This window comes from Camelina sativa, chromosome 20 (assembly GCF_030686135.1).
Source record: "Camelina sativa cultivar CO46 ecotype springtype chromosome 20, ASM3068613v1".
In the NCBI taxonomy this organism is placed as follows: domain Eukaryota; kingdom Viridiplantae; phylum Streptophyta; class Magnoliopsida; order Brassicales; family Brassicaceae; genus Camelina; species Camelina sativa.
The window spans coordinates 5,374,368-5,401,046 of NC_141899.1; the positions used below are offsets into that span (position 1 = coordinate 5,374,368).

Consider the following 26,679-nt stretch of genomic DNA (forward strand, 5'->3'; position numbering starts at 1 on the left):
TAAAGCGAAAATGGCAATCATGTGGGTGAAATTGATCCTCCCCCGATTCTATCGTTTTCTGATTCCAATCGGTTTAGACGAATCTAGCTTTACACACACACACACATTCATTTTGCGCTATGCTACTTATAGCTTTCAATGATAGATACCTATCTATGATTTGTTAGCGGATTAATTAATGTTTACCAAATAAATACTACTATTTTATTATATATGATCGGTCTATCGAGCTATATATTAGTCAGGATAAGAGAAGTTTAAAATGTACTATACCATGAACACAGGCTTGATGGAGAGAGGGCAAATGACTCATTGTTCAAAATGATTGCTCAAATAAATTTAACCGTCACTCAAACCCATGAATTAGTTCTTACAATACACTTTTTAATAACTAAAAAATCCGGAACAGACGTCTATTTAGTATTTACATTGACCGGATATCAAATCATGTTTATTAGCTCTCTTTCCATCGCAAATTCATGATTTTGAATATTTTTTTTTTTTTCTGGATAGCAGCTATTACACCATTTATAGTTACATATGTTGAAACTAATTTACACGTTTTCATACATTAATCAAACCAAGAAAAATTAATTACAGACGCTTGGAAATGGTTTAAATCCCTCTTAATTAATTACATATACATATGGCCAAAGTACTAAACTGTTTATATGACATACATATTACTTACGTGTATCACTTCTACAGATATTTCAATATCATACATTATAAATAATTAATAGCATTCGAGAAAGAGAGAACTCTGATTTCTTAGAAAACGTGCTAAATCTGAATTATAAAAAAGTTATAGTATGTTTGTCCAAAAAAAGTTGTAATACAATTTGCATGTAACAGAGTACGCGATATGCCGTTTGCGTACGTTGTTAGCTTCTCAGTAACCAAACAACATACAGTATTTTGATGAATATTAATTATTTACTAGAACATATTATAACCATAAATGATAATAAGTGGATGAAATTCTTATTTGTTCCTAAACGAGTCGGTCTTTTGCCTCGAGGATATATAAAAAAACTCAAGATATTTTGAAAATGGGTCTTTCAAATTAGTAAACTAAATTAATGGTCCAGTTAAATAAATAAGAGGTAATGATTGAATATACATTCTATCTCCGATGTATATGAAAGCAAATAGTAAAACGGGGGTCTGAAAGCTTACGTAAGTTTGGTAATGATTGAATATACATTCTATCTCCGAAAACTCCTTTTTGTCCTTTTCATCAACTAATCATCCCTTCTTAAGAGAGAGTCAATCAAACAGACCCATTCTCAGGTCTCCTACACTTGACAACGACCTCTTATCGGAGACCATCTTTTTACGGACATATATGTACATGTAACAAAATAACTATAATTGCATTTACGATACATGGATTAAATATGTGTGATTGCAAATTTTCATTGTAGAAAACAGGTCGACCAATACGTGATGTTCGAACCGGATTTGAATTTCAGAAACAAAATTATACTCGTTGATTCCTAAACATATTTTGAAATATTCTTTTTACCCGAAAATACACTTTTTCTAAAAATAGTAATTCCTAGTCTCAATCGTATATGGAATGTACGCTAATGATGTATTCATTCAGCCTTTGGCACGTCTCATTTCTTTCATATGTTGAGTTTCGGCAATATTGTTCTCTAATATATGATGATCGAATCTTTCCAATTTCCCATTTCCCATTGGATGGATACTCTCCGCTACTTTCGAGTTGTGTATGTATCACTAAAAAATCTTGTGAGAATTTTTATGTACCTACTATTTTCGTGGAGTTTCTAGTGTATACCATTAATGAAATTATATATATTTGCATGAAATAATCTTGACCAATAAAAAATATATTCATTATCAAAATATAGATATATATACACAGTATTGATAAATTGAAATCAAGGTGGAGAGTCACGCTCAAGTCAAATATAGAAATGACTATACAGAAACAGAATTAGTGACTCAAATAAACGTGGGGTTCTATAGAATTCGACTACAACTTGATTCATATTTCATATGTTTCAGTTCAGACACAAAGAAATGTGGGTCAAATGGTCAGAAGATTCTACACGTAGCCATATAATTATTGTCTTCTGGATACTCCTAGAAGTACAAACATCTCATTCCAATTACCCCATCTCTATGATTTTTGTTGTTATTGTTGTTACGTTTAATTAGTTTTTTCGTTTCTTAATTAAAAATATTTTACTTACCTTTCATCCAGAAACAAACAAAAAAATGATAAAAGAAGAAACGAGAATTATTTTCTTCTCTTAAGAGCATTCAATTTTATGTACAAAGAGAGAACATTGTGTAACTATTTGTAGTTAATTTGTCTGTGTATATATTAAGTGCAATGTAAAATGATATATTACTACATTTTTGGCAAACCTGATTTCTTTATGCATGGCTTTCTTTATCCGCGCGAAAAAGTTAGAAATGGAAAAGGAGCTATATATATATACAATGGATTGACAGAATGATGGGGTTGCTAGTTGATACGATTGGTATTTGTAGTTGTGAACGATTTATATGACTTACGGAATACGTATTTTATGGTGGAGAAGTGGAAGAATGTACCCAAAATACAATTTGAAGATTGATGCATTGAACGTGTTTACACATCTCATTGTTTCTTTTTCAAGTAAAGGCAATGGCAGGTTTGTGCTTTTTAGACTTTTATGTGACGTGGCAATACGTGGCCCCTTTTTTCGTTCTTATTTTGTGGTTTTCTTCCGTCGACGTATTTGTTTTCCTTACTTTTAATTCCAACTAGCTAATTAATTATTTAATTGTTGTGAATATCAATTCATTAAGCATGCAATGAAACAAATAATTCACATTACACTCATGCATGAAAGCTAAAAGTTTCTAGACACACGTAACGTTAACAAAGCAATCAATACGTTGTTAGATAAATTGCGCAGGTTAAATAACTATTCAAACATACGGAGATTTACTCTTAAAAAAGCAATCAAGAGTTTTATTTACCTTACAAGAAAAAATGTCACACACGACTTCAAGTTAATATGTTTACCGATATCAATAAAATTCGAAAATAAGATAAAACCCAGCTAAAGAAATGTGCAACACTACAAGCAAAGCAACATGTGGCTCTTGGATTTGCATGGCTCAGATAAAATCATTAATTAAGTAATGATCTAGCGTTAGCAAGCAAAGTTAAATGACATATTTATTAATAACAAAGGAGCATTTAATTTGTCTCTGTTGCATTTTATTCAGAAAGAAGATACATCTGTCACGTACTAATCATATAAAATCAAAGATGCATGAACGTTTTCTACGAAAATAAAATTTTAATTTGCATAGTTATCTCCAGTATTTGGTTTGATCTTACTTCTTGCTTTCTTCAAATATATTCCCGGTTGGTTCTATTTGGCTGCCAAAATGCAAGTAGCCATGCATAATTGATAACGTATTATCTTCCCAGACAAAGAAAAAAAAAAAAAAAAAAGCTAAAGATAATCATCGACTTGATCAACCACAAATTTCCGAGGGTACAACTAAATGAATGATTGGCGTGTCGGTAAGGTAAGAATTGTGGGACGACATATAAACTCATAAGACATGGACCACATAAACTTTATGTTTATCAGTTCAAATTGTTTTGAAATGATGAGCTGGCTGCATTTTTTCCCAAGTTAGTGTTCGTCGAATATATTTTTACAAATGTGTATAGAGAAAACTAGCCTATATGTATATTACATCCAACCATCTCAAATAAGAAACTTTTATGTTGTTTAGTTATATGTGCATTGGACCACCCTACAATGGATTAGGGACACGGCATATCGTCATTATAAATAGCTATTGACACACAAACAAAAATGTACAATTAGTTAAGGGCAGCAATCGGGAAAGTCACTATAGAAAAATAATTAGATATTCTACCCATTTGCAACATTAATTTTTTTTTAATATTTTTTTATGTTCAAAACATTAAAAGTTCAAAGACAGAAGATATCAAACTTTCAAGCAAACAGAGAATAACTTGGAATGACGTTTATGTATGTCATATATATGCTCCATCAGTGCTTGTCTATACTCTATAGAAGTATTCACATGACATATTTAATTTCCAAATAACTTAAAGAAAATATCAAACCTGCCTGGCAAATTTGATGTACTATATATGTCATTTGATTGCTTCAACATTGAAATCTTGCGTCCTAGTCCGTTAAATTATGCCCAACATATGCTGCATCAAGGTATATCATTCTTCGTTTCAATAATAAACAGTCAGAAGTTATAGATCTTTCACGGTATTCTACTAGTATAAAATTTAACATCAAACATGTGTAATTATTGTCATCTTAAATAACGTAATAGACCAAACGACATCTTTTTTTCATTCGTTAACTAAAAAACAAATGTTACTAATGTTTTCGTTTATCCCTATAATATACGCTACAGAAACAGGGAAGAGCTGAAAAGTTTGCAGCCTTGCTTCTATTATGACAGATAGAGCCCAATAAGTTATAATGGGCCTCCATCACTTGAATTAAAGTATTCTCAAATCTTTAATTACCCAGCCGTGGAAAAAGATTCATACTTCACCGTATTTCGCAAACAGGCCCAAGCTTAAACCACACGGCCTATGGCCTCGAAACATAATCTAAATTCCAAACCAAGATAGACATAGACCAAACCGAAAGTAAGCCAAAATAAGCCGAAGCAGCCCAAAATCGAAAGAAAACCAAACCAAAATGTGAATCTCTAATGAGAATATATATCATCTCTAGTGTAATTTGCCTTTCTTCTTTTTGAGATAAGAGAGATAAAAAAGGTAAAAAGTAAAAAAGAGAGAGGCAGATGAAACATGAAAGTCTAGCCTTTACTTGGCTGGAATTTGTGTCTTTCAAGTTTGGAATAAGCATCAAAGAAACAACTTCTTTTTTCTTCTCAAAAGCACAACTATTTTCTCTTTCCCGCAAAAAAAAAAAAAGAAAAAAAAAAAGAGAAAGTTGGCACACGAATTGGTAGCATCACACGTCAGAGAATATGAATAAAAACATCTTTTTATAAGTTTTTTTAAGTTGTACAGTCACATGCCATAAAAAGCCATACAATGTTCAAACTTCAAAGTACTCCACACCCAAAAAAAAAATATATGAAAAGCAAACAATTAAAACAAACTATTTCAAAAGTAATTAAAAGTTAAGAAACTTCATTCTTCAGGTTCCTTCACCTAAAAGGATTCGTCTTTCTTTTTGTTGGTTTTCTCCAACTTCCAAGCTCACACACATAATAGTATGACATAAGCAGCTGCTGTACCTTTGCTGTGTTTTTAGGTTTCGTACAGCCAAGAAAATTACCCACACGTCTCTAAAGAAAGGATTGCGAAAACATTTGTTCAAAAAAGAAAAAAAAAACATGGAGAGTTGTCCTCAATAATACTTAAATGCATTTTTTTGAATTACATTTTTCGATATTTTTGGTTTAGTCCATATGACAATCATACTTTCTGACATTATACTATACTCCTATGCTTACATATAATTTTGTTTTTTTATTTTCAAAATTAAAATCTAGGGTAACTAAAGAGAGATTTGAAAGCACTTTAAGACTTTTCCTTTTTTTTTTCTTGCTAGAAAAACATTTTGACAACCTACAATACATGTATAAAAATTCCAGGATTTTTAAATAAAAGTTTCTTTATCAAAGGAGGTATGCAACTTTGAGGTTGACAAAGTGTAGCTTCAAAATGAAGAAACTGATATCATTTAGATAGAATAAAAGCAAAAGCTAGCGCCTCCTTAATACATTAAAATATATGTAGAAAATAATTTGCAGTCAACTTCGATATCGATTATTTATGAGTGATGACTTTGAATTTTCATTATATTTATTTAGTTTGTCGACAAAAAATCTATTTATTTATTTGATTCTAGAAACACAAATGCTTTCATCCGATGAGCAAATACAGTATACTTCAACATTTTATATGATATGCATTTTTACCAATATTATATGTTACGTGAATTTAAGTTTAGATGGTCAGTAATGTAAAATACTAGGATTATAGTCTATAATTATATATGACCAAAAAAAAAATTGATGCTGAGGAATATTTAAAAGATAATTTCAAAAATCAACTTTTAAAAAGATTAAAATGCTAAACCTGTATGGTTTCAAATGGTTTATTAACTTAAGTACTTTAACAATATAAATCGTATGGACCATTATCATAAATATTGTCATTTCTCCTAATATTCTTTGAACAATTCACATGGTTACAGTTTGAACACATAGATAGACGTTATATTGGATTGGTCATAAATGGCATATGATTGCTTGTACGTGATTTTTATACAAGCTTGAGAAATCATTACATATATTATTATTTTATTTGGATTTCTGAACAAAGTAGGAAACCTTCCAAACTGGGCCGGCAAATTAAATGTATACGATCATCATCGTTCCTTCGAAAAGTAGTACTAGTTTAGGAAGGGATAATATAAAATTTTATCTACTAAGACGTATATTGTTTATTATTTATAACTATGGAGGATCTAGTAGCTCGATAAAACACAAGGAGTAGATAGATCCATGGAACGAGTAAAGTTACGTAATACATATATGAGTTTGAGAGCTAGCTTTTCGAGAAAAAGATAATTATTTTTTACCAACGTTTTCTTGTGTTGTGTCTAATTTTTTTTAATAGTTCGCAAGTTCAAACAGACAAAAAGTTCGTAAGTAAATAAAAATCCAACAAATATAAAACCATAATTTTACAAATTTTTACAGAAAAGAAAAGTGATTTAACCCAAAACGTATATATATGGAGATCCAACCCTCAAAGGTCTCATATCTATTAGAAAATTGTTGTGAGGAGTGAGGACGAAACCATGAAAATTTTAATTAACTATTTAAGCATATTTGTTGGATTCAAACTCATGTAGGTATAGTTGCATCCTTTTGACGTTTCTCACTTTCTATCCAACATCCCCACGCAAACTCCGTTGACGCTCTCACACGCATTTCTCATAGCACACACATTTATTACGACTATACGGTATATCACATTTATTCCGTTACACATTTAAACTACAGAGTATATTTTAAGTATTAGTACAAATTAGAGGAATAATAAAAATAAAATAGTAAGGAGAAGAAAAAAAAGAAAACGGAGCCGCAATATAACCTTACGAAACCCCTTCTTTGGTATTTCTCAATTTAGAACGTAGATGACTAAGTCGCAAGTGGGGTGCGTGTGCCTGGTTTTTCTTTTTGCTTGTGGGAATACCTTTTCCCCCTAAATTTCATTCTTTTCTTACTGTAAAGACATAAAAGAAAGGTAATAATATGGAACAAGCCATATAATTAACTGCTTTCATCTTTATTTTCAGTTTACTGTAACTCCCTTCGATTGAACAGAGTCATTTTGGGAGAGAATGGTCAGATAATTAGGTTGAGTCTCTGAGACTCAAACACTAGAGACTTCTTTGTTCTTTATGTAACATTATACAGTATATATTATAAAATTGTATTTTAAATCAATCATTCGAATAGATTTTAGATGATTTTGCCAATAAAATAGGTCGTTGAAAATATAAGAGGGTAGTTTTGTCATTTTTGAAAAGGACCATTCATTGAATGTGATTAGAAAAATTGAGACAAAGAAGATTTGGGAAATCGGTAGAGAGTGAGAGATCGTATATAGAGAGATAGATGGTTTGGTTGCATTGCATTTTGTGTGTCTCCGATACTTTAAATCCGACGTGTGAGGCTGTCTTTATTTACCCTACTCTGCCCATCATGATACAACAAACGTATTCTTACTAGAATTCATTTGTAAATGTTTGTATTGGTTTTTAACGTTGTATGAAACTGTTAATATATGGATTAGTCTCTTTTGCCCGCAACATCTATTCAAAGTTTATTTATATCGCAAAACCAAGAACAACAACATGCATAGGTAAAAAATGATTATTTAATATCCTTTTGAATTTCATATCATATTGGTCATTGGATCGTCGAAAACGACGTGTAGTACAAGGCTATAAATGTTATAGTATTCAAGTAAAACTAAAAGAGTGGAAGTTATCGTTTTAATATATAACAGCGACGAAGGTATCCTTAATAACCCCATGATATACTATTTAAATGTTATATGTAATTTGTTATATAATCCTTGGTCTCAATAGAGAGGTAACTTGTAGTGTATCGATATATAGTGATTATTATTATACCGACAATAACGTCACGCCTTTGTTATTTTAAAGATAACATATATTTGGACGAAATCGATCATTTTTATTTATTTTAGCAATAAAGAAAAATTTCATGTGATCTATACAAACAGGAAGGTTGACAACGGGATTGGAGGAACTTACAGCACACTGTCATCTTCACGGACCCCTTGACATTGATTTTTTTCCTTTTCTTTCTATGTATATTTACATGAATTAGTTTTGATTATTATACTGCATTTTATATAAGTTATTTTGGTTGCCGGTTCATGATTTCTATCTCATATACTACGTACATGTATATATTATATAAGGATATTGTTGTCTCACTGGTCTGTATATAAGCAGAGCATGGTCCATACATAATTAATTATCAAGTTGGTGCTTGAATCGATTATATACATAGATGTATTTTGTTCTTTCACATGTAAGAAACCATTGACTTGTTTTGGATGTTTCAGAGGGTTAATCAGATACTCAAAGAGTTCCATAATTTCTTCTTTTGGTGGTGGGTTGAGTTGTCAATATTAATTAATAAGATTGATATAAATCAATTCCTTAGCCAAGGGGCATATGCTTTAATAGTATTCAATTATGTAAAACTCTTTTAAGACTATAAAATATGTTTATGTACCATATTACGTATAAATTTTAAACTTTGATAAAATAAGCGCACCCACTCCATAAAATGGAATAACAAAACCAAGTGATTCATAATCATTTGCTAACTTTTTCTATAAATAATAATTATTTAAAAAACACATATTATTATATATATAACGAAAAGGCAATAAAATATAGTTGCGTTACTTAGTGAAGAACACTAACCACAAATTCCAATCCCCACAACTACACGAGGGGGAAAGCACTTAGAAGGATAATGGAGCAAATGTATATGATATATTGCGTGCCTATTGGCCATTTCACATGATTTACTCTCCTTATCCGTCCTTACAACTGTACATATGCATGTATGATGTATACAACCCACAGTCACGCCCATTTATTTTCATTTCCTAAACAAACATTTCTATTAACCAATTTTCAATTTAAAATTTCATATCAATGTTGCAGGGTATTATTATTGATCATACTTGATAAGTCAGAGCAGTCGGCTCCATCAAAGAAGTATTGAATTATTTGTTGATTGGTGTGACCATTTATCTCTTACAACAAATTGTAATTAATATATATGATGCCGAGTGATATCGTCGCTACATTTTAGTCTCAAACAGTGAATATGTTGTGAGTTTTCGGGGAACACCAATCCTAGCTCATGAAGTCACCATGGACCTAATTTTTGTTTTGTTTCAAGCGGCGGTGGTGTTTCTAGGGTCATATTCAAATGGACTTCTCGTTCATATTCCAACATGTTTCCCATGGCCACTCTTTGCATTTTCGAATTGCATTATATAATACCATCTGTGATTTTTTTTTTTTTTTTTTTTTTTTTGATTTGTTCCCAATGCTTTTATATACCCTAGTCATTGCGACTTTTCCAGATATACCAAATCCGCTAAGAAAGAAAAATAGACAAGCTCTCTTCTTCTCTCGAAGACCGAAGATTGTAAAACAAATAACCTACGTTCGTAACTATTGAAGGTGACGAAAAAATATGTGGGATAAAGGTGGTATCGTCAACAAAACTCAACATTAAAATACCGTATGGCATCAAACTAAGTGTTTTTTTTTTTCCAATGTAATCCCGACAAAGCATTACAACAAAAAAAACAAAAAAAAAACCTATGTCTTAAGTTTCCAAAAATAATTCAAACAGAAAAATACTTTTGGTCCCTTGTAAACTGAAAATTCACAATATAACCGTAGTAGAATCAAATTTTGTGAACTGCATGCCAATGGTAACTATCCTCTTCTCTTCTCTTTTCTTGAATATTATATGAATGTAATAAAATATATGGATCATATTGGAGTTGCCTGTAACGTGTTGAACATAGTTTAAAACATCATCGTGGTTCGAGAAGCCATGTCAAAACCAAAATATATGTGGAGTCCCAATTTTAAAATTGGAATCTTAAAAAAGGGGTATATATGTAAATGCAAAACGGCAGAGGGCGAGCTTCCGGCTGTCAGCATGACGTAAGCTGACTTCAGCATCACCGCTTTAGCCGCGATCGTCCGCAACGGACCATGCCTTTTCACTTACAAAACTTCTCCGGCTCTCTCAAACTCAAAAAACCCACTACGTGCAAATGACGATAATACCCTTGGATCTATATATAAAATATCCTCAAAAGAAAATGATCTAAATCCTAAACTAATACTACTTCAAAGCAAATTGGGAGAATGGACAACTTAGGTTGGCTAATGTTTGTAGTGAAAATATATAAAATAACCTCCACGTTGTTTTTTTGTTTGAGTGTGTGCTTAAGCTATAGTTTCTTAAAACGAATTTAAAATAAGAAAAGGAAACGGAGCTGTTGTAGTCTTTTTCATTTGTATATACAATTATTTTAAGGTAAAAAAAAAATGTTTGAAGATTGAAGAGTTTTACACTTTACATATCAAAAAAGAACAAAAGAAGAGGAGGTAGATACCGACTAAAAATAATAATTGAGAAGACATAAAAAAAATATACGTAATGAAAAAAAAATATTAACAAAAAAGAAGAAAAGATAGATTTATGAAAATGGCGTCAAAAGGAGAGAGAGAAGAAGAAGGAGATTGAGTATGGTTTACGCCAAAACAAAATAATAAAATAAATAAACAAAATAATTTAATTAAAAAAGAAAAGGAGTTGTTCGTATCGTCTTCTACCTTATAAAAACCGCACCTTCCTTGTTTCCCTCTTCCTACACCGCAGCACTCTCTTTCTTCTTCTTCTTCATTCTTCATTCTTCATTCTTGTTCTCTGTTTCTCTTTCTCCTTGTTTGGAAGTTGAAACTATGGACAATGTTAAACTGGTTAAGAATGGTGTTTTGAGATTGCCACCTGGATTCAGATTTCATCCTACTGATGAAGAACTTGTTGTTCAGTACCTTAAGAAGAAAGTTTCTTCTTCTCCTTTGCCAGCTTCTATCATCCCTGAGTTTGATGTTTGCAGAGCTGATCCTTGGGATTTGCCTGGTTAGCTTTCTTTCTTATCTTCTTCTCTTTTTTCCAATCTTGAGTTTCGAACTTGTGACCTTTAAGACTCACAAGACTATTGTAAAACGATCACAGGTAATTTGGACAAGGAGAGGTACTTTTTTAGCACAAGAGAAGCCAAGTACCCAAATGGGAACCGGTCGAACCGGGCAACCGGGTCTGGTTATTGGAAAGCTACCGGTATTGATAAACGGGTTGTGACCTCTAGAGGAAATCAAATCGTTGGTTTGAAGAAAACTCTTGTTTTTTACAAAGGCAAACCACCTCATGGCTCTAGAACCGATTGGATCATGCACGAATACCGTCTCTCCTCTTCTCCTCCGGTACATATTCTCTCTTACTCTTTCAATTTCCGGTTTAAATTCCGGTTTAATCTCCACCCCCACTAAAATTTTTATATTCTATTTCCTTTTTTTCTAGAGTTGTATGGGTCCAACTCAGAACTGGGTTCTCTGCCGTATCTTCTTGAAGAAAAGAGCCGGTAACAAGAACGACGACGACGATGGAGATAGCCGGACTCTTAGATATAATAATAATAATAATAATAACACTAATGACCAAATTGATATAATTACAAGAACAGAACAAACAGATGATAAAACGAAACCAATCTTCTTCGATTTCATGAGAAAAGAAAGGACAACGGATTTGAACCTTATGCCTAGCTCTCCTTCTTCAGACCATGCTTCAAGTGGAGTCACCACGGAGATCTTCTCTTCTTCTTCTTCCGATGAAGAGACCAGTAGTTGCAATAGTTTCAGAAGAAATCTTTAATTTAATTTTTAATGTTGACTATCCTTTTTAAAATAATAATTAAGTTTCATAATAATTTTATATTAATACGACTCTTCTTTCCCTTTTTTATTCCAAGTTTTTTTTTTTTACTTGAAAACGAATCTTTGTCCTCGTTTCGTATTTTTTATTTCAATATGTTTCGTGAAACTAGTTGCAATTTCATCTGAGTTAATTAACCACCCTTTTCAAGAAAGAGTGTTTCTCCCAACGGTCCACTTATTGCAATAAGTATATGTTTATAAGTCATTGTACAAATTTAGAGTATAAATCTTTATTTGGAGATGCTACCACAAACGGAATAATATCGTATATTTTATTTTGAATAAAAAAGAAGGAGTAGCTTAGTTCTACACGTTCGTTTGGGTTTTTCTCTCCATGACATGACAACCCTATGCCGGAATTATCAAAGAGTTTTCAAACTAGAAAATGATAATAATCTTGTTATTATTAATATAAAGGTATCGTATTATTAATTACTAAAAAGGAAATTATTATTTCGTCTTTGCACGTGACTGTGAAAATACTTATTAAAATATGTGTCCATTATACTTAGCTGTATTTATGTAGTTGTGTGTGTGTATATGATTACAAATATGCATGGAGGATTACAACTAAAAAGGGTTATAATGGCACGGAGAGGCTGTCAAAGAGGAGAGCTTTTTTGTCAAAAGTGCAGAAAACGTAATAAGAGTGTGATGATTAGTTATCTCTTTTAAATGTCAAAAAGGTCATAATTATTCGGTGGAAACAACACAATTATAAAAATTTACACATTTCAAACAGAAAATCTTATGAAAAAAAAACTATTCATGTTTCACAATGATGTGATCTGATTTCAAATAAGGTCCCCACTTATAAATGCCAAGTTTACATTTAATCTTCCCTAACTTGTAAGTCACTTTTTTATGGGGGTTCCTTATATTTTTTTTTTAAAGAACCATGTATATGAGCGTAATATAAGTGATAGCATTTTGAGCTCAAAAGGATGTATTTGTAAAATGAAACAATGAGATAAATACCTTTAACAAAAAAAAAACAATGAGATAAATACAAGAAGAGCTTTTTTTTTTTACGATTGATAGCAGAAAAATAGGAAAATAAATGAACGACGAAATATACAAATAAATCTACTTCCGAGACTAATCTCTCTAGGGAAGGATATCCCATGGGTAGGGTCCCCTTGGTTATGCAAATGGACCGTAAGCAATGGGTCCATACCCATGTAGCTAAAGGGATAAAGCTGATTAATTCTTGCGCTTGGGGAGAATCGATCCCTGGCCTAGACCCACAGGACGACTCTTCCACCAAGGCAAGAACCACTAGCCTACCACCTCGTGGTTTTTAGAATAAATCTACTTCCTCTAGTTTTTTTAGTTGTCATTTTTATCATTTTAGGTTTCCAATTCATATGTTTGGTAAAAAAACCAATTTTATTCCAACTATTTTAATAATTTAATTAATATAAAATTAGAAAATATATTAAAAAAGGGTATAATAGAACATTGATCTATTTTCTTAATTTGTGTGCAAAACTCTAGAATGACAAGTAAAAAAAAACCGGAGGAAGTAATATTTAGAAGCACTTTTCATTTCGCGAAGAGAATGGTGAGGCATCACGTCTCTTTATTTTATTTTAAGGATGTATTTGTCAAAAACAAAAAAAAATTAAGCTTTTTTAACAAATAATGGAGAAAATGCTATTTGGGAAAATTAAACAACCGAAAATAGTGTTGACACAAAAAAAAAAACAACCGAAAATAGTTAATATCCCTACCTGCATTTCCTTTATTTTTAGTGTGTCCTTATTCACGATTTTTGAACAGTTTACAGACTACTAATATTTTTACAGATCGTGGTTGTGACAATCTACAGACTACTAATAATACTTCAAAAGTCTGTCGATTGTAAAACTACTCTCGAAATATGTTTTCATGCACAAGTGATTTATGAGGAATTGGTGTAAAAAAAACCTTTTAATAGTTTAATTTGCTCTCAAAGCATTTCTTCATAGTTTTACTAGTAAAAAAAAACCTCGCACATTGGATAATCTTTGAATATATATTTTTGAAGAAATGAAAAAAAAATATCTCTGTCGTCATAGGATTCTAACATGGAAGGACTACAAGGAAAATTTATGCAAGAATCGATTCAAATTTAAAAAGTAAATGGAAAGATATAACTTAGTTTATGAGCAAAAAGAAGTAACACGCATATAGAGCTTGAAAGAATCACAAATAAGAACCAAATACCCCAAGGATGATATATTCGAAGAGGATCAAATCTCTCTCTCTATCTAAAGATTCCATTCCAATCTTCAAACCTACTCCAATTGAAGAAAAAAAAAACATTCTATGTGAGTTACTGAATTCTGTTTTAACAGCATCTGTTACTATCGTCTCCATCGAATTACTATGCCTTACGCAACTGAATTGAAAAGTTAGGTAACGGTCTGATAAGTGTTCGACCTAGTGAGACACAAAACCTACCGAAGAAAAATTACGAATTAAATATTTGAATTAATTAAGACAACTTCGTTAAAGTAAGATAACATTATTAACTCGTAATTTCATTTACAATTGTATGCCTTCGAAAGCCTAATCAATATATATTTTTGTTAACATTATCCACAAAACAATATCGATGTTATATTATAACTTTTTTTTGGTAAAGGATGTTATATTATAACTTGACACATAAAAAAATTATTCTGTATTTTTATTTTAACATATTATGTAAGTATCTATATATATAAAGTTAACTTTTTCTCATTCCTGGTGCTGCCATGTCAGCACTCACTCTGTTTAATCGGACCAAATTTTCGACATTAACAGTTCCTATTTGTTTGGCCCATATCTCTTTAAAAGCCCATGAAACTCCATTCTAACAACTGCCGGCGAAATAAAACCCCTCTCCACGAGACTTTACTCTGCCGTTCTCCCTTGTGCGACCTAAAGCGTCTTCACTCTTTCATCCCGGTTCACCTAATGGATAGATTTGAAATTAATGTTGGGCACTCTTCCACAACCTTTCACTGTCTTCTCTGTCTTCCATCTCCATAGTAACGTCTTCCTGTTTAACGGTAATTCAAGCGTTCAATGCTCCCTCTTTCAATTCAAGACCCACTATTCTTTCTTCAATTGGCGTAAGTTTAAGTCCTATATAATGTCATCTTCTCCAATTTCATCCTTCTTATAATTTTCTTTGTCTCTGAAATTTCTCTTGACTAACATGGATTCCACTGTCATTCGCAAATCTCAAAGCTGGCCTTCTTCGCCAACACATCATCGGAAGAATGCTTCGTCACTGGCCTGCCCTTCTTCGTTGAGTGCTCTCACGTTCAAGCTGCATCCTCTGGTGATGCTCAACATATCCGATCAGCTTAACCCTTCCGCCGCTTCTTGCGCAACCGGTAATGGCTCCAGCAACGCCGACGCGATGTTACTGCAAAACCCTAGGGTTTATGGATGCGTGATCGGTCTCCAGATCGGCCGTATGGTTGAGATCTTCAACATTTTCGAGCTTTTGTTTGATCCTACTACTGATACTCTCAATAGACCCTTCCTTGAGAAGAAGCAAGAACTCTGTAAGTTTTTCTCACATACACTCTCTCTCTCTCTCTCTTTATATCGTTCTCGCTTTGGTTATAATTTGTACGTCTATGGGGATTTTAGATAAGAAGGTGTTCCCTAAGTTCTACATATTGGGACGGTACTCTACGGGAAGCGATGCTACGGAATCTGATATGCTTATCCACAGAGCTGTGAGTTGCAGTTTCATTGTTTTATTCTGATATGGTTCTCTATTGTTGTAGTACTGATTGTGTGAGGTTTTTGTCATCTACAGCTGATGGACATTAATGAATCCCCTGTTTATGTTCTTCTAAATCCGGCTATCAATCACTCACAGAAGGATCTTCCAGTGACTATTTACGAAAGCGGTAAATTGGTTTTTTTTTTCCATCATTGATTGTCTTATTTGTTTTAGAGATTATCATCTTATTGACTATGATAATCATTGATTGTCCCCAAAACTAGAGTTCCATGTCATTGATGGGATTCCTCAGTCGATTTTCCTGCATACAAGCTATACGATTGATGTATGAGTTTAAGCCACTTGATTTTTATTTCATCGATGTGATACGAGAGTGGACTTTTGATAATATAGCGGTGGTTGTAAATTCGTGCAGACAGTTGAAGCTGAAGGATATCGGTTGATCATGTTGCTCATCTTAAGCCATCTGATGGCTGCTCAGCAGCAACTCAATGTAAGCAATCATTGTAACCCTGCATATTTAGTGTTATCTTGACTTTTTATTGCATGGAGTTTTAGGTTGATTCCTCGATGTATTGCAATGGCTGCTCATCTTACTGGAATCCATAGTGCTATCAAGATGCTTAACAGCAGAATCAGAGTGCTGCTCATCTTGTCGCTATGCAGGAAAGGAATTTGATATTCTCGGTCATCCTATTATTTATTCATCAAATTTTTGTAACCTGACCTTGATCTTGCCTGGAACATATCGATATGTGTTTTCCCTACGGCGAAGAAAGAATAAAAGGGGGTTAGACGTTGATATTGAGGACAAGTAGGGGGTATTGGTTTGGGATTTTAAGAGAATTTTAATGACTTAAACTAAAATTATGGAAAGTATAAAATGAAGGATTCTAGGTGATTGTTTAGAAAGTTTTTTAAAATCTTGCTGATTTGTTTTTCTTAATCTTGTAAAATCTCTCATAAAATCTTGTAAAATCTTTCTCAAACAATATTGCACATTATTCTCTTTGTTTGTGTTGGATTAGGGGGTGATACCAAATGTTGTCTTTTTTTGTTTTTTTCTATAAAAGTTGTTAGTAGAATGTATCCTCTACGCTTTGAGGGTGAGATATGTTCATCATAAACGTTGTTTATTATTAAGAGGGAGCTAAGCTTTCTATTCTTCATTCACAAGCAATAAAAGAGGTTTATAACAATTTGGTATCAGATTGTGAGATGAAGATACAAAAGAACACTATTGATGAGATGAAGAAAATAGTTGATGAGATGTTTGAGACGGTGAAGAACATGCAAGCGAAAGCCAAGCAAGAGAAGAAGATAAAAGAACAAGCGGTGGTGACGGAGACGGTGACATCAACACCGGATCCAGTGTTGGTTGTGGTTACGGTGGACCCAAACCACGTGAGATGAGAGGTGGTGGAATCGGTGAATTCGAAACCACTCAAAGCGGTGGCGTTAGTAGCTGCAACGTCTATGATCGAGTTAGAGAAACCATCGCATCCAAAATCTATAAAAAAAACAAATGACATATTGACAACAAAAGTACATTTGTAAACCAAAGAAGTTAACTCTTCTGTCTTGAAACAATAGGAATGAGAATATGGTTCTTTACCTTGCTGAAGAACACAGACGGTTTGAGCAAACAAAGCAATGCTTCATTAAGGAGCGAAGAATGAGATACACCCTAATGATCATGCAGCACAAGATTTCATTAGAAAATTATTTTAAAAACATTGGGATGTATATAAAATAATATAAGAAGCAAGTTGTTATAATTTATATAAAGCGAGTCAGTTAAAAGCTGCAGTTTTTTTTATGTTGCAGGTTTTTTCACATACTACAACCACATATAAAAAGGTAAATAACAATCCAACCAGAACATGACAAATAATTTGAATAAAGCACAACTAACTACTACAGCTAGACAACAACTTTTACTATACAATCTTAACTTCTCATTATTAATTACAAAAAAAAACCTAAGAATATTCAAATTTCTAAAAAAATAAACAGTTTACTACATTATACTTGCTGCAAAAACCTAGAGGAAAAAAATTTAATCAACAAAACAACAAAAGAAAACAAATGAACAACAAAACTAGATGCAAGGAGAAATTTACATAACCAATAAAGATTATACCAAAACAACCAAAAAACACCCTAATCTAACTCCCGCGCGTAGCGCGGACCAAATGCTAGTGTAACTATAAACCTTTTCTATTATGTTTAATAGAGTCGGTATAAGCATTTTGATTTGTGTTGAATAACTAAGTTAGCTGAAGTAAATCAAAAGACTAAGTTACCTCAATAGATGCCCTATATTTGCTTTCTTTCTAGTTCATACGTATTCGATATTAGTGGTGGTAGAGGCATATAGTTGCGATTTCTTGTACTTGCAAGCAATCCCAATCAACTTGGTGATTATCGATTGAGTGAAATTAAGTAACAACTTTTTTTATTAGCATCTTTTAATATTTTTTAAGGATTGTTTTCATGTTCCGTATGCCACAAGGAAAAATAAAGAATAATTTTCCCGACCCAAAGAGAGAAAATATCCATTTCGATTCTTGGTACGGCAGTATTGCTATTAGTCGTTATATACTTATATATAGTGGATTTGTTCAAATGTTTTGTTCTGTTTCTCCCACAAGTTACTCTTTGACTCTGATTATATACATAAAAAAAAAAAAAAAAAAAAAACAATAGTGCCCTTGTAGCACAAATTTTTGTATCTCAACATTTTGAACTATAACCTAATACTCTGTCAACGATAACAAATACAGATTGTCTAATTAGTTAGCAGAACATATTAATAGGAAAGATAAAACATTCACTTAAATACTGAATAATTTTTGGTTTTGGTGGTTATTCAACTCAATAATCATTATTTAATTATACCTTATTTATTTTTATAAAAAAAATTGATGATGATTTGACACTCTAGATGGTGAGAACTTATTTTGCTTATATTTGTATATATTTATTTTGGTCAAAAACTTATATATTTATATGTATATACATCATTTGAGATAAGTGGTACGATAAAGAGTGATATACAATAGGGTATAGTAGTCCGATAATGAGATTTGACTTTCTTCTCTACTTTCCCCTAGTTCACAGTCACAATGACGATCGTGGTTGTGACATGTGTATGTATATATTCTGCTTATATAATTATATACTTTATTTGCCCACATAATTTAAATATATCTAGTCATTTAACAAAGAATGACTAAACACACAATTTCGTTCTCCGGTCTTTATATTTGGTGACAAGAAGCCAAGTGCATCTCAAAATTACCCTTTTGTTGCAATTTTAGTTATATAATTCAAATAAAACATCTATAGAAATACACATCATGAAAAAAATGATTAAAAGAAAAGAGGAGAACATCAAGAAGGAAGAGAAGGTGGAAAGAGTCGTATAATGCTGACTTGTGTTTCGTGAGATTCAAATTTGTATAAAATTCCAAGTGGGCTGCGACTTGGAAGACGTGGGAGACCCACACACTTTCACAAATCATCCATTACCCACACGCTTTTTGTTTTTTGTATTTTTACTTATAATGCATGGTTATGTGTCATTTCCACCAACCACATTCACCTTAGATTTACTAAACCCTTGTTTTTAGACTAAAAAGGAAAACATCTTTAGTTAGTACTTAGTAGTTGTAAGAGAGAATATATTTTATTTCTACCCAAAAAAAAAGAGAAAATATATTTTACAAGTCCATTTACTCGACTCATTTAACTCAAGTGCAATTGGCTGGCTGTCAACTATAGAGGATTGTTGCTCTGAATTATGGTGAGATATACGTTTTTAGGCCCATTACTATAATCAAAACTGGTATTATTTAAACTTAGGGAAACTATAGGGGAACTATCCAGAATTTTGTGATTACCAAAATAAATAAAAAAACAGTAACAACTGTTCGTAATAACATGTATCTTATATATCATTATTGCATACGTCAATCGTAAAAGTGAATGCTAGTGCCAGACATACTCCAAATGCTAGATATGCATATACACAAACGTAAACATAAGCCTGCATATAGTCGATTTGAAAGATATCAGAACCTGTGTTTTCTATCCAAAATGTGAAATCTTCACAACAACTAAATAATTAGAATTGGATCCCAAATCAGTGAAATATTTTTTTTTTTTTTTTTTTTTTTGACAATCAGACCCCATATATTAAGTTATCGGAAATGACTCTCTTCGAGAGAGAGCCAATTAGATACCGACGAGCTTACATGGGAAAAACAAAAACCTCGTGCTCTTGCACATTTCGCAAGTTTATCGGCACTTATATTAACCTCTCGGAAAATATATCTAATACTAAAATTAGCAAATCTATCTCTGAAATGAATAAAATCTTTCAATTCTGATGAAAAGGTCGGCCAATCCTCGATATTAGACGTCATCCTTAGGAGGTCTGAACAATCCGTAGCAAAAAGAGCTTTATCCAAGTCCAACGCTAATAAGCACTCCATAGTCCAAATAAGGATATCTAACTATGCATGTAATGGAGATAAGCTTCTGCGCGATCCTTTTAGTCCCATGTGCATGATTCTATCACCGATAGACAGAGATAAGCTTCTGCACGATCTTTTTAGTCCTATGTGCATGATTCTATCACCGATAGACGTAATCCAGCCATGCCCACTCCTATCCACCTCTGTATGCCAAGATCCATCTATAAAACATACAAGAGATTCTTGAGGAATTGGGATCGAAAGTATGCATGCTTCTACTACCGTTGGTGCTAAGTCTCTGTTATTTGCTCTTCTCCAAACTTCTTTTTCTTGGATAGCTTTCTCCAGTGTATCTTGCGGAGACTCAGAGATATTTTCAAACACTTTCTTATTTCTTGCCTTCCAAATGTACCACATCATCCACGGGAACGTCCTCAAGTTTTGATCAGTTCAGAGTCTCTACCACGCCCATATAAGAAAAACGAAAAATATTTTTTAAAAATGTAAAAAAAAAATCTCTAAAAATCCTTAACTCGAACTCCAAACTAGGCATTAAAACTTTATAAGACTTGATTTAACTACATTAGCCAAACAAAACTCAGAGAGAGAAAAAAAGAGAGAGGCATAATTAAACTGATGGTAAATTTCAGTAATTTAGTATTAAGAACATTTTTAGAAGAAACACTACGAAGGTGGGGAAGTACATCATCATTCATCAAAAAGCTATATAAATTTCTTGAAATCCAATCTTCTTTCTTTGTTTTTTCTCTTCCAACCACCACACCATAATTAAACAACATAAAACAAGATTGAACCTAGCTAGTTGGGTAAGCAAAAACTCAGATAAAACCAATTTTAAGAGAATCTATTTATAGATTATTCATCGATTTCGTTTTATTTGGGTTTAAGAGCCAGAATCTCTTTACGGCTCTTGCATGTTCCCATAAGCCCTATATTACAAAACAAAGCACTTAAAAAAAGAGGGTGACGTCAGTCCCCAAAGACATGTTGCCTAGAGTCTAAGCAAAACTTGAGATGTGACTCTTCCCGATATTCATTTCTTGATGACAACAGAAACCTAAACCCATTAATTACTTAATAAGACCCTCTAGTGTCTCTATTTTGATCACCAGTCGGATACAAAACGTTAAGAACAAAAAAGAAAACTTTGAAGTTGGTAATTCAACTAGTTAAATCTATTGTAAGGTAGGTAAACCAGGTAAAGTCATAAACCAACTAATAACAAAGAGAACTAAATTGCATGCGGTTGATCCCTAGTCCAAAACATTTATAATCCGTATGATCCCCGGAATCTCTTAGCTAAATAAAATATAGATATAAAAATATGCGAAAAAGATAGTGTTTGATATTTTGCCTAAGAGGTTGCGTGTGAAGAAGCAAAACCCCTTGTGAGGGAGTGACTTGAGGATTAGCTTCAGCTTTCTGAGACATAATGACGACAAATAACAAATGGGTTTGATATAGGAGCAGTTTTACTTACATCACATGTTTAGCTTTCCTTTCTTCTGGTCCTCTTGTTTTTTTTTTTCCAATCTCTAAGCAAAATCCTAACACATCTCTTGAAAATTTTGTAAAAACCATGGACCCCATTCAAGATTCAGTTGTATCTCTCGTAATTGACCTTTTATTGAGGCATGATTAGACTTTTATAGCTAAGAACTAATCCCAAAACTTCATCAAAGCCTTAAAACTTCTTGCTATAGATAGACATAGACTTCTAAAAATGGTCCCAAACAACCTAACAAAGCCACTTCACACGCTGAAGAGGCAACTCTCACTGTTACCAGATTCCAACAAAAGAGAAGAGGCTTTTGTGATTAGAAGCTTTGAACAATTAAAACCAGCAGACAAGGCATATGCTTGGTGACAACTACAGTTGCACACCTGTACTGCACTAAAAATTCTCTGCCTTTCCAACTTTGCACGCAACTCCCTATTCACCAGTCTATCAAACTCCAAAAAAGAAAAAAAAAAAAAAAAAAAATCAAACTTATTCAAGTTGCTGAAGGATTATTTACATGACTTGATGTTACCTTAATCAAATGTAAGACCTAGACAGAACAAAGAGTCAAATTTATGATTCTTCAAAATTTAGCAACAAAACTTTCTGTGTTGGTAGACAAAAATCTTAGAAAAAGTAAACAACAATTAAATATAATAATATATTTTGCTCATACTGTTATGTTGACAGAACCCATAATCTGGTCCGTTTATATTGTAATATTTGGGCTGATGGTGGGCACAGACGAGCTTCTCACAAATGGTTTTACGCCTTATGCAGTTACATATTATATATTTTTTCTGGCCATGTTCATACGTTTGTACTTTGTAGCAAAGATTGTTGCCCACAAGATTCAGTGTGTCAGAGAGCCAAGGAGACGAGAGGAAACACGATGATCTTAACGTGCCCGTCTCACAGAGTTGAAATTTTGGGTCCCATGGCAAATGAGTGCTTCAGACTTTCGACTTGGGGCAGTTGTAAGGCTACTATATGTGTGCCTAATCTGATTGTAGGGTAGTCATTACCGACCAGTAGCCTGTGGACCAGCCCTGTCCTGCACAGGACGACCCACCAGCTGTCTAGAGTTTTTCATTTTGCAAATTCAAGACTGGTCCGGCCCTTTTTTACTCAAAACCCACCACGTATGGTCTGCTAAACCCCAGGAACCCGTCATATTCCTATGTAGTATCTAATGTTAGCCATGGACTGGCCCGTGGTTCATATGTTGGAACCAGAGTAGATAATAAGCCAGGTTCATACTGGGCAATTGGGTTGGACCGAACCATCATACCATCCCTAACTGTGGCATTAGGGGTTCTAAAGACGAGGAGAATCATCTCTACGTTAAGATAAAAGTCTTGTCATAGCCAAGAAAGCACAAGAGTGAAGACAATAGCCGGTTCAGTTCATAAACCAGTGAAACGATAGAGAAGAATATACCATTCCATTTCTCACACATTCTATAGGGTTGTTCTTGATCTTAGTTTAATTTTTCAGTACATGCAATAGAACCCACTCAACTTCACAAGCAAAATATTAATCAGAATAATAAAAGAAGACATCTTATCACGCAGGGAGTGCGAAGCTCGGTTGCTTCCACATAGGCGGATCCATAACAAGGCAAGGATCTGATTTCTCAAAGTCAGCAACCTGTAAACAAATAGATAATCATATGAATTACACAATTTTTTAATATAGGAAGAGAACAATAAAAGGAACAACAAGACTTGCAGGGGAGAAGAAGACATATCAAAACTTACCTTGTTCCCACACTGAGGGCAATGGTGCTGTTTACTCCAGAGACAATCCATTGAAGGGCAGAGAAAACAGAATCCAAGCATAAACGGCATCATACAAGCAACCACAGCAGCAACACCAGGTTTTGATCTGCTTCAAATCCAAATATTAATAAAACTACTTACCACAAACAAAGAGAAGCTTCAAAGGAAAAAAAAAAAAAAAAAAAAAGAAGGATCAATGCACATATAAGCAAAGGTTGTGACAATGAATAGTACAGTCTCATATGCTCTTCAAAATGCTATCCTAAACATGAATGCTGAGAAACCAGAAAGTGTGAAGCAGAGATGATCAACTTCATGAGCAGCTTAAAGCAAATTTGCAATCCACATTCACCACCAGAGTGAATCAATTTTAATAAAGTACAGATGAGTGTATTCTGCAGATAATGACACAATCCTGAAATCAAAAACCCCAAATGAGGAGAACAAACCCTAAATTCAACATCTCAATACACTTAAACCACAATTTTACTACTACTACCACATATGCAAGTCTCGAATCTAAATTGACAATCGCAGATTCACAGGATGATTCAGAATCGAGCGAGCGGTGCATGAATCGTATAGGCGAACGAATGAATTTACCTGAGATTGGTGAGACCAGTATTGCCGCAATAAAGGCAATTGAAAGGAGCAGGAGTGTCTCGATAAATCGTTTGCTGGATCGGAGCACCCAACGGATCACCGTAGATAGCGTTCGGCGGCACAATCCCAGCCTGGTAAGGATTCTGTCCCGCGTAATACGGAACTCCGATCACCGTTGTTCCCTCTTTCGCCATTTTCTTTCTTTAATTTGTTAGGTCAAGTCAACGATCTTATGGATGAAGCACAAAAATATATCACAAAGGGACAAGCGAGGAGGAAAGTATTTAGATTGGAGTTTACAGGGAAATTACGCGGAAGAAGATGATGATGGAGTTTTCAATTAAAAAGGGAAAGTTCCAAATCTTTGACGATCGATTCGATCCTAAATTGATTTGATTTTTTCATTCTCATTATGAATCTTCTCGAAGACAGGCTTTGGAATTTGAATCTAGAAGATTAAGACCTACTCACACTTAATGGGCCTTTTTAGTTAGAACAAAAACTGTTAATGGGCTCAAAAGGCCTAACAAGTGATATATATATATATCGAAGAACGTGTTTTGTTACGCCGACAGAGGAGAGTCCATGTCACAAAAATCACAATCACCTTTGTTCTAGATCTTCTTCATAGCTGTAACTACAAGAAGATTCAATTCTAACAAAATGTAATTATTTTGAATGACATGGAAACCGCAACCTTTCTAGTATTTTATTTATGGGTTCCATAAAACATTTTATAAAACCATTTTGGTGTTTTTATCTTATTGGTTAAGGAATTCTATATAATAAAAATATACATCCTATAATAGTCCAACTCTTAATCCCAAAACCGCGTTTTATACTTTTTTTTTTTATTTGTATAAATCCACTCTTATAAATTAAAATTATCAAAAGTTATTAAACCACACAAAATCAACAAAAATCCATTTCAAGACAAGAAGAAAGAAAGAACATTCTCTAATAATCATCAAACCAATTCAGACATGACAGGATCGAAAGAAGGAGAAACTCACCAGGCTCAGCCTCAGCCACAGATCGTTGATCAAGAACAACACAAAACTCTAGAAACGGAAGACCAAAAACAACAACCTTCTTCATCGTCTCCGGATCAGAAGAAATGGGGTACTCACGTGATGGGAGCTCCAGCAGCTCCCGTATCTCATCCCGATAACCAGCAAGCGGCGGCGTGGGTCGCCGGAGATAACCATCAGACTCAGTACCAACCTTACGTCATCTACTCTCCTGTCGAACATCACCCAAGTACTAACAACAACCCTCTCGAGCCAGTCATCGGAATGTTCAATACCTGGAGCCGCAAGGCTGAAACCGTCGCACGTAACCTCTGGCACAATCGTAAGTCTCCTTCCCACTTAATTTGTTGATTTATTCTTAATTGGAACATTTGGGAACAATCAAGTTTGAGTCTTTTGTGTGTGGGTGTTGTTGTGTCTGCAGTGAAGACAGGACCATCTATGTCGGAAACGGCGTGGGGAAAGGTTAATTTGACGGCGAAAGCGATAACAAAGGGAGGATTCGAGTCACTTTTCAGGCAGATCTTCGGAACAGAGCCAAACGAGATTCTGAAGAAAACTTTCGCATGTTACCTCTCAACGACAACGGGACCTGTTGCTGGAACTGTCTATCTCTCTAATGCTCGTGTAGCTTTCTGCAGTGATCGTCCTCTCTTCTTCACTGCACCTTCTGGCCAAGGAGCTTGGAGCTACTACAGGGTAAAGTCTTATTTTTTGTTTTAACTTCAAGAAGAAAACAAAAGTGAAATTGGAGATTTTGGGATAAAGTTTGAATGTTGTTTGGTGGTGTATATGGGTTTTTTGTGGCAGGTGGTGGTACCGTTGGGGAATGTTGCTACGGTGAATCCGGTTGTGATGAAGGAGACTCCGCCAGAGAAGTACATTCAGGTGACGACGGTTGACGGACATGACTTTTGGTTCATGGGTTTTGTGAATTACGAGAAGGCTAGCCATCATCTGCTCACTAGTGTCTCGGAATTTCATACCGCACATAGCTCTGTGTCTGCCTAAAAGCATAGTCCTTAATGTTTGTTTCTACTATGTCTTTTCTTTAGTTGTGTCGTGTGGTTGGTTTCTTCCCCCTGCATTATGTTTCTATATGTTATATGTAAATTTATGTTCGGAGCTGGACTTTTGTGAGTCTCATATCCCTGATTCGTATGTTGATATAGAGTTGGATTTCACTTATATGTTGATCTCTTTTGTAATAGCAGTTTCATATTTAATTTATTGACGATCTTTGAGCCGAATTTTAGATATCTGACTCCCCATCAGAGAGATGTTTATGAGTTTTAAGTAAAGTTTTAGGAAGCACCATTTTTGTAAGGTCACAGAAAACGCCATTAGACTGCAACTCACTTGAT

General features: G+C 33.6%; 3 protein-coding genes and 1 pseudogene across 3 annotated transcripts; 3 read left to right on the forward strand and 1 right to left on the reverse strand.

Annotated features, from left to right (window-relative positions):
• The first annotated feature begins 10,893 nt into the window (after positions 1 to 10,893).
• LOC104769534 (NAC domain-containing protein 83) lies at positions 10,894 to 12,195 on the forward strand. Its single transcript, XM_010493762.2, has 3 exons — positions 10,894 to 11,310; positions 11,407 to 11,654; positions 11,752 to 12,195. The coding sequence occupies exons 1-3, from the start codon at positions 11,130 to 11,132 to the stop codon at positions 12,103 to 12,105; spliced, it is 783 nt and encodes a 260-aa protein (XP_010492064.1). The 5' UTR covers positions 10,894 to 11,129; the 3' UTR covers positions 12,106 to 12,195.
• Positions 12,196 to 15,354: 3,159 nt separating this feature from the next.
• On the forward strand, positions 15,355 to 17,310 carry LOC104772240 (COP9 signalosome complex subunit 6b-like; annotated as a pseudogene).
• Positions 17,311 to 23,325: 6,015 nt separating this feature from the next.
• Positions 23,326 to 24,976, reverse strand: LOC104769535 (GSH-induced LITAF domain protein). Its single transcript, XM_010493763.3, has 3 exons — positions 24,285 to 24,976; positions 23,661 to 23,787; positions 23,326 to 23,550 (listed from the first exon to the last, which is right to left on the reverse strand). Exons 1-3 carry the CDS (start codon positions 24,476 to 24,478, stop codon positions 23,467 to 23,469), a joined length of 405 nt encoding a protein of 134 aa, XP_010492065.1. The 5' UTR covers positions 24,479 to 24,976; the 3' UTR covers positions 23,326 to 23,466.
• Positions 24,953 to 26,565, forward strand: LOC104769536 (GEM-like protein 5). Its single transcript, XM_010493764.2, has 3 exons — positions 24,953 to 25,637; positions 25,740 to 26,014; positions 26,126 to 26,565. Exons 1-3 carry the CDS (start codon positions 25,268 to 25,270, stop codon positions 26,324 to 26,326), a joined length of 846 nt encoding a protein of 281 aa, XP_010492066.1. The 5' UTR covers positions 24,953 to 25,267; the 3' UTR covers positions 26,327 to 26,565.
• Positions 26,566 to 26,679: the final 114 nt, after the last annotated feature.

What these genes read in the sequence shown, in the direction of transcription:
- LOC104769534 (XM_010493762.2), top strand. Translation starts at nt 11,130, where the DNA reads ATGGACAATGTTAAACTGGTTAAGAATGGTGTTTTGAGATTGCCACCT. An exon ending in TGATCCTTGGGATTTGCCTG is followed by an intron (nt 11,311 to 11,406) that starts GTTAGCTTTCTT and finishes AAACGATCACAG; the next exon opens with GTAATTTGGACAAGGAGAGG. An exon ending in GTCTCTCCTCTTCTCCTCCG is followed by an intron (nt 11,655 to 11,751) that starts GTACATATTCTC and finishes CTTTTTTTCTAG; the next exon opens with AGTTGTATGGGTCCAACTCA.
- LOC104769535 (XM_010493763.3), bottom strand. Translation starts at nt 24,478, where the DNA reads ATGGCGAAAGAGGGAACAACGGTGATCGGAGTTCCGTATTACGCGGGA. An exon ending in ACTGGTCTCACCAATCTCAG is followed by an intron (nt 23,788 to 24,284) that starts GTAAATTCATTC and finishes GATTTGAAGCAG; the next exon opens with ATCAAAACCTGGTGTTGCTG. An exon ending in GCCCTCAGTGTGGGAACAAG is followed by an intron (nt 23,551 to 23,660) that starts GTAAGTTTTGAT and finishes ATTTGTTTACAG; the next exon opens with GTTGCTGACTTTGAGAAATC.
- LOC104769536 (XM_010493764.2), top strand. Translation starts at nt 25,268, where the DNA reads ATGACAGGATCGAAAGAAGGAGAAACTCACCAGGCTCAGCCTCAGCCA. An exon ending in ACGTAACCTCTGGCACAATC is followed by an intron (nt 25,638 to 25,739) that starts GTAAGTCTCCTT and finishes TTGTGTCTGCAG; the next exon opens with TGAAGACAGGACCATCTATG. An exon ending in GAGCTTGGAGCTACTACAGG is followed by an intron (nt 26,015 to 26,125) that starts GTAAAGTCTTAT and finishes TTTTTGTGGCAG; the next exon opens with GTGGTGGTACCGTTGGGGAA.